Here is a 6,752-nt window from a genome sequence, read left to right as displayed (position 1 = left end):
GGTAATGCTCCCGTCAACACCAGGTAATGCTCCGTTGGCCTCCTAGCACGTTGCTGGTCTATTAACATGTTCTCCTTGATTTATTTGTGTAACACCGAGCTGTCCATTGGCCTCGTCATGCATCGCCAACCAACGAGAGTGGAGTTGGCCGTAGTTTCCCTTCGGTGGAAGGCGTCCTATTTTCTACTCCCTCCGTCCAGAAATAGTTGTCATCAAAATGAATAAAAGATGTATCTAGACGTATTTTAGTTTTAGATACATCCATTTTTATCCATTTGGATGACAAGTATTTTCGAACGGAGGAAGTACAAAATTCCATCTTGGCAGCTGCTCCCGGGGTGCATCAGCCCTCATTAATTATTGGAATTAATCGGCTAAAGAAAATAAAATGTATTCTGAGCAGGAGTTGGCTCCTCTGACGTTGCTCAAGGCACAGTAGTTCTGTCGTAGCAGCTCATATCCACCGCTCCTTCCATGCCCTATGCATCTAACAAAGCTGATAATCTAACCACACTCCACCGTAATTAGCGACAAGATAAACTACACACGCCAAATCTCTCGCGTAGTCTGTCCTTCTCACGGCAAACCTAGTCGAGTTGCCACCGTCTAGCTGTCATCCACACAAACGGATCTACCAGTTTCCCCATCCGTTACTCTCTCGCTGCTTCAGGGGCTCCTGCTGGTTCAGGCATAATGTGAATCAAAGAAACACGAGTGAAGTACACTGTAGGTCCCTAAACTATTCGAGGGGTGTCAACCAGGTCCTCGAACTATGAAAATCGACATGTGGGTCCTCGAACTATTGTAAGTGTCTCAGTCACGTCCAAAACCTGCCCGACCCAGTCTGACCTACCGTTGACTGTTGCCACGTCGGATAGGGGTAACGGAGGTGGATGGATATTTACAAAAAACACCCCGAATCGTTTCAGATCTCCATTCCCCAGTCCTTGCCTCTTCTTCTCCTTCTCTCCCGATCTCTCTCACGGCGATTTGGGGGCGGCGGCGCCATGGTTCGGAGCTGGAGCGCGTCAGCGAGCTCTTCCTGGCCGCCTTCCTCTGACCCTGAGGCTGGTGCATCTCTCCCTCTACTTAAGTGCTGCACGTGCGGCTGGAGGCAAGTGATTCGTCTGGTTTCCAAATCTGACAGGAATCCAGGACGGGTTTTCTTCAAATGCCCTAATCACAAGGTCACTTTCGTTGTTTGAGTTAGTCTTCACTTTCGAATCAATAAGATCTCTCAAATTTTCTGCTCTTTGTTTGCTTGTTTTTTTTTATTTTTTTTATTTTGGCAGAGAGGGTCACATGGATCTTGTGACTGCTATCACTGGATAGATGAATATTTGGATCTTGTTTTGTGCCATGGTTATAATATTCCTGAAGAGGAGGTGGAGTACATTGCAATGATTTCCAAGCCCTATCTGGACAGGGAGATGACAACCAAAGGAACGAAGCCAAACATTCGTGCTAGTTTCATAGAGAAAGATAGCAGGGTAGAAAGTGTGGTCAAGAAGATTAGCAACATTCCTGAAAATCAGATGAGCCAGATTGCTGAAGATATCAAGCTTCAGTTGGATCTTGTTGTAGGCATAGGTTGGAAGATTCTGCTTGTTTGTACCATGATTCTTGCCGTGAACTTGTATGCTGTTGTAATGAAGTAGGAGCTGAAATGTGTTTTTAGTTGCCAAATGTGCAAGAAACATTGGCAGTGAACAATGTATGGTGCATGTAGCGATGACATTATGAAATATTTCCAGAATGTGCTTTGCAATATTCCCAGAATGTGTAAGCATGACAAATTTTGGCAAGCATTTCATCACATTTTTAACAAGCACTATCATAACAGGTTGTTCACAAAAGACATACATAATTGGCATGAAATCAATCATCATTGATTAGCTGAATGCATAACAAGTTTTGTCACAAAAGAGGAGTGCATCCAAAAGAGAGGGACAGTAGCATCTATCATAGCAGGTTGTTCACAAAGGACACATATGCACTCCATACGCTATTACAAGGTGTGGATCAAAACCTACAGCCAAGACATGGGCATGAGCTCAGGTTTCCTTCAACACCTCAAGGAGCTTTTCTCTCTATGCATTAATCTTTATGCACTTTCTTTGCCTTTGTTCTTCTGGCCTGTTTTGCTGCTTCAGTTACACCAACAGCAGCATCTGTTTGGGAGGCTTGAGTGACTGCTCTAGGAGGCACAAAGGCTTGCCTAACAGCCGCTTTAGGAGTTGTCTTTTTCTTCTTAGTTTGTAGCTTTTTCTTCAGAAATTGTGCACTGGTTGTAGCCCTGGGCACTGGCAGCTCATCTCTCCTCGATGCAATGAAAGAGCACTCAGGAAGTGGTCCTGGTGGTGCATCAGGTGTTACTTGAGGTGCTTCAACCTACACAATTGACACCACGGATACATCCGTTTGAGCGACAAGTATTTCCGGACAGATAAATATGTAAACAACATTTCCTTGGAACAAATGCTAACCTCTTGGAATAATGTTGACAGCACCGAACATGTGTGTGAACTATCCTCACCAGGTATCTAATTTCAAATGTAAAACCATGTCAATTCATTGCATTTGGATACAATACAAGTAGGCATTCAAGCATGGTTAGTTCAGTACCTGTGTGATGGTCATCTCAGTGCATTGGGAGTCCTGTGCAGTAGGTGCTTGAAGCAAATTTCTTCTCACAGGTAGTTTTTCTAGTGCAGGCACTCTATCAGATGGATGTAGTACAGTGCATTTTCTTCTATTGTGTTCTGTGGAGTTGCAGACACTGCAATGCATTATTACTCCATGCTTGCTAAACCTAGTGCCTTCATCCTTCTCTGAAGGGTGAACTATTCTCTTCTTCTTTTTCCTTCCTGCCTTCTTCTCATACTTTGGAGGTTCTACCGGAGGACCATTTGTTTTCTGCCACTCAGCTGGATCTCTGCAAGGCATGATGACATGTCCATATGCCAACCTATATGCCTCAATACTATAGCAAGCAGCCACTTTGTCCTCTGGTTTAATTCTCTCAAACCTCAAACAAGCAATACTATGGCTACAAGGAATCCCTGTCAGCTGCCACCTTCTGCAACTACATTTGTTCTTGAGAATATCAACAACATATTCATTTTCACGGCTCATTACCTTGAACACGCCTTTGCCAGCAGGACGTTCATGGCAACTTTTTGCCCATTCAATGTTTTTGTCAAGTTTTTTCTTGATCTTTGGGCATAATGGTAGTTGAGACCAGTCATCCTCACATTGCTTTCTATTTGTATACCATCTTGTCATCAATTGCGCCTTGATCTTCCTCAACATGCTCAGAATTGGTAACTCCCTTGCATCAAGTATCCATTTGTTGAAGACCTCACAACTGTTGTTGAGGAGTAGATCACATTTAGGTAATTCTTCAAAAAATGCCCTACACCATGTGTTAGGGGCAAGGCCATCCAAATATGCCCATGCTTCTAGATTCATCTCCTTCATCTTGTCCATGTTCTTTTCCCATGTAGCCATATTGTTGCTTCTTGCTATTGCCCACAACTGGTTCTTTAATGTTTCACCCTTCCAATTGGCATGGAAGTTCTGGTATAAGTGTCGTACACAAATCCTATGCTCCGAATCAGGGAACATATTGTCCACAGCATTAATCAAGCCTTTCTGCCTATCACTCATGATTGTCCATGGTTTAGTGTTCTGAATTAACAGATCCTCTTTCAAGGTCTTGAGAAACCATGTCCAGGTGATGGTGTTTTCAACCTCAACTACTGCAATGGCTATTGGAATGATGCAGTCATTGGGATCAACTCCTATGGCTGTTAGAAGTATTCCTCCATGCTTTGTCTTAAGGTGGCAACCATCCAGACAAATTACTGGCCTACATCCTTGCAGAAAACCCCTCTTACATGCATCTATAGACATGTACAATTTGTCAAAAAGAACACCATTTTTCAGTTTCAAATAGAATGTGCTACCAGGATTTTGTGTTCTCAGCTCTTCTGCAAAATCCCACAACATATTGTACTGTTTTTGCTCATCTCCTCTAATCTTTCTGATTGCTTCTCTCTTTGCTCTAGCAAGCTTGCTCTTGGTGGCTGCCATATTGTAATCCTCTTGCACATTACATCCCAGGGTTCTCAATGAAATTGATTCATCTGTCCTCACCTTCTCAACATACTTCTTTGCTATGTAACTAGCAGTGAATTGCTTCACCTCCCACTCCCTACTGCAAGTGTGCTCATCTATGTATTTTTTTCAGCATTATGCACTTTGTTCTGCTGTCCTTTGAGGCAAAGAACTCCCAGGGGCAACCTGGGACACAATGAGCTTTCACTCTAATTTTGTCATTTTTTGGTGTCTTTATAGCTACCCTGTTCTTAACAGCATACTCTGCCAAAGCTGTCCTAACCTCTACAATTGATGAAAAGACCATTCCAACTTTGAACACAGGATTTTTCATGTCTTCAGGCCTAAAACTTTTGAACTTCAAACTGTTCTCACCCCCTTCTTCATCTGAATCTGGGAGGTCCAGCTCCTCCTCTTCTTCCACCAAATTCTTGCCCTTACTTGCATTTCCCTTTTCCTTTGAGCTTCCAATATCCTTGTCCTTGTCCTTGTCCTTGCTCTGCTCCTCCTCCTCTGCATCTGCATCAACATACTTCTCATATAGGTTGTCATCATCTTTATCGAACTCATTATCGGAGTCCACAAACTCTGATCCACTACTACTGTCTTCACCCCAAGAACTGTCCTCTTCAACTTCTGGTTCAAACTGAGCCCTCCTCCTATTGCTTCTCCTCTCATATGTGAACTGATGCCCTGCATTACTATTCCATGCCTCAGCCTCTCTCCTGACAAAATTTCTCTGAAGTTTTGCTCTCTGTTTGGGGCTGATGACATTATCATAGAAGGGTGGAATATCCAGTGGCTTTATCTTTGTAGGAGTAAAAACCTTAGGCAGCTCAGGGCCTCCAGTCATTGGAATGTCATTATCACTGAAGATTGATCTCTCCAGATCTTTATCATTCACATATAGCTCAAAAGTTTTGATCTTGCTGACCACAGACATCATATAATTTGTGTCAGCATCACACCCGAGCACTCGCAGACCACCAAACAATGATTTCCCTGGCAGCAACCAATACACTTCCAACCTTGTGACATCTGCATAGCCACACTGCCTAACAAAATCTTCTATCCAAAGCAGAGACCATGTGTCCACTTCACAACAATCAAATGTGTCAATACGCTCATCTACATATGTCTTGTTTGGGCCGTCACCACAAAAGAACCCACTGTGATGAATCTCTACTGAAAAGAGGTCGTCGTTCGGTCCTACGTGCAAAGAGAGGGAATCGAGCATCAGGAAGCTGCGCACAAACCTAACCCTAACCAATTCGGATCAAATCCTAACCCTAGTCACAAATCGATTGGGGGGACAGAGAGGAACATACCGTACTGTGGAGGAGGATCTCCAGGGAGCCGCCGTACCGGAGCCATCGACGCCTAGGCAGGCGCCGCCGTCTCCGTGCGGCCACACCAAATCGCCAAGGCGCCGCCGCCCCCAAATCGCCGTGAGAGAGATCGGGAGAGAAGGAGAAGAAGAGGCAAGGACTGGGGAATGGAGATCTGAAACGATTCGGGGTGTTTTTTGTAAATATCCATCCACCTCCGTTACCCCTGTCCGACGTGGCAACAGTCAACGGTAGGTCAGACTGGGTCGGGCAGGTTTTGGACGTGACTGAGACACTTACAATAGTTCGAGGACCCACATGTCGATTTTCATAGTTCGAGGACCTGGTTGACACCCCTCGAATAGTTTAGGGACCTACAGTGCACTTCACTCAAAAAACACACTACAAGGCACAATCGGAATGCGGAAAAAACAGTAGATTACGTGCAAGTGGTAGTGCAATCTTATTAGTCAATCATGCGTATGAGTACAGAGCACTGTAACGCTGCTTTAAATCCCGGAAGGCGCACAACCTCGGAAGCCACATGAAACTATTGTATTCAGAGAAGAACTACTATATGGGTTTTGCCACTTCACCTAAATCATGAACATTTGATTAGACAATGATCTGTCAAAAGATTGATGCAGCGTTGCATGTACATGGAGATGTCACGCCCGAGGGGACTTATATGCAGCATTGTGCCACCGATAAGGGGTTGGAAGTGGTGGCGCCAGCTTCGAGTGCGTGTGTTAAGTTAATGTGTGTGGGGGCCTTCAGCCATGGTTTGTTGAGTTGTTTTACAAAACCACGAGACCTGTAACTCAATGAGCAAGAAAGAAATGAATATAGAGCTCTAAATTCTCCTCTCTCTCTCTCGCATCTCTTCCTATTCTTTCTCTCGGCTCCAAGTCAGGCAGCGCCGTCACAGCTCGACAGTGCTCATATCAGCAGCAGCCGGCGACGTTGCAACGCCAGCAACTCGACAGCGACACAATAACGGCAGTTCGACAGTGATGGTAGCGGTGGCCCGATGACGTGTCGTCGACAGCTGAACATTTAGACAAACAACCGAACATGCAAAACAGAGAATGAACAATAAATTACAACTAAATGGAGCATACCAGGTGTATAGATCGAGAATTTAAGTCTGGTCGACACCCAGACACAAAAGATGGTATAGATATCGAAGAAGAGAATACCCGTACCTGCGGCCGACAAAAAGAGGCCCCAGAAGATGGAAACAACCACACGGAAGAAACATGTCTAGACTCTAGACCCGAGAGAGACACCCCATCGGCTGGAACA

The 6,752-nt window shown here is 44.6% G+C and overlaps 1 protein-coding gene across 1 annotated transcript; it reads left to right on the top strand.

Moving 5' to 3' along the window:
- The first annotated feature begins 900 nt into the window (after positions 1 to 900).
- Positions 901 to 1,770, top strand: LOC119304066. The gene is made up of 2 exons (XM_037581228.1): positions 901 to 1,187; positions 1,293 to 1,770. Exons 1-2 carry the CDS (start codon positions 1,008 to 1,010, stop codon positions 1,656 to 1,658), a joined length of 546 nt encoding a protein of 181 aa, XP_037437125.1. The 5' UTR covers positions 901 to 1,007; the 3' UTR covers positions 1,659 to 1,770.
- The last annotated feature ends 4,982 nt before the right edge of the window (positions 1,771 to 6,752 follow it).

Source organism: Triticum dicoccoides, chromosome 1B (assembly GCF_002162155.2).
Source record: "Triticum dicoccoides isolate Atlit2015 ecotype Zavitan chromosome 1B, WEW_v2.0, whole genome shotgun sequence".
NCBI lineage: Eukaryota > Viridiplantae > Streptophyta > Magnoliopsida > Poales > Poaceae > Triticum > Triticum dicoccoides.
This window is presented reverse-complemented; position numbering and strand designations above follow the sequence as displayed.

Coding starts and splice junctions, on each gene's coding strand:
- LOC119304066 (XM_037581228.1), top strand. CDS start 1,008: ATGGTTCGGAGCTGGAGCGCGTCAGCGAGCTCTTCCTGGCCGCCTTCC. Junction 1,188..1,292: donor TCAAATGCCCTAATCACAAG/GTCACTTTCGTT, acceptor TTATTTTGGCAG/AGAGGGTCACATGGATCTTG.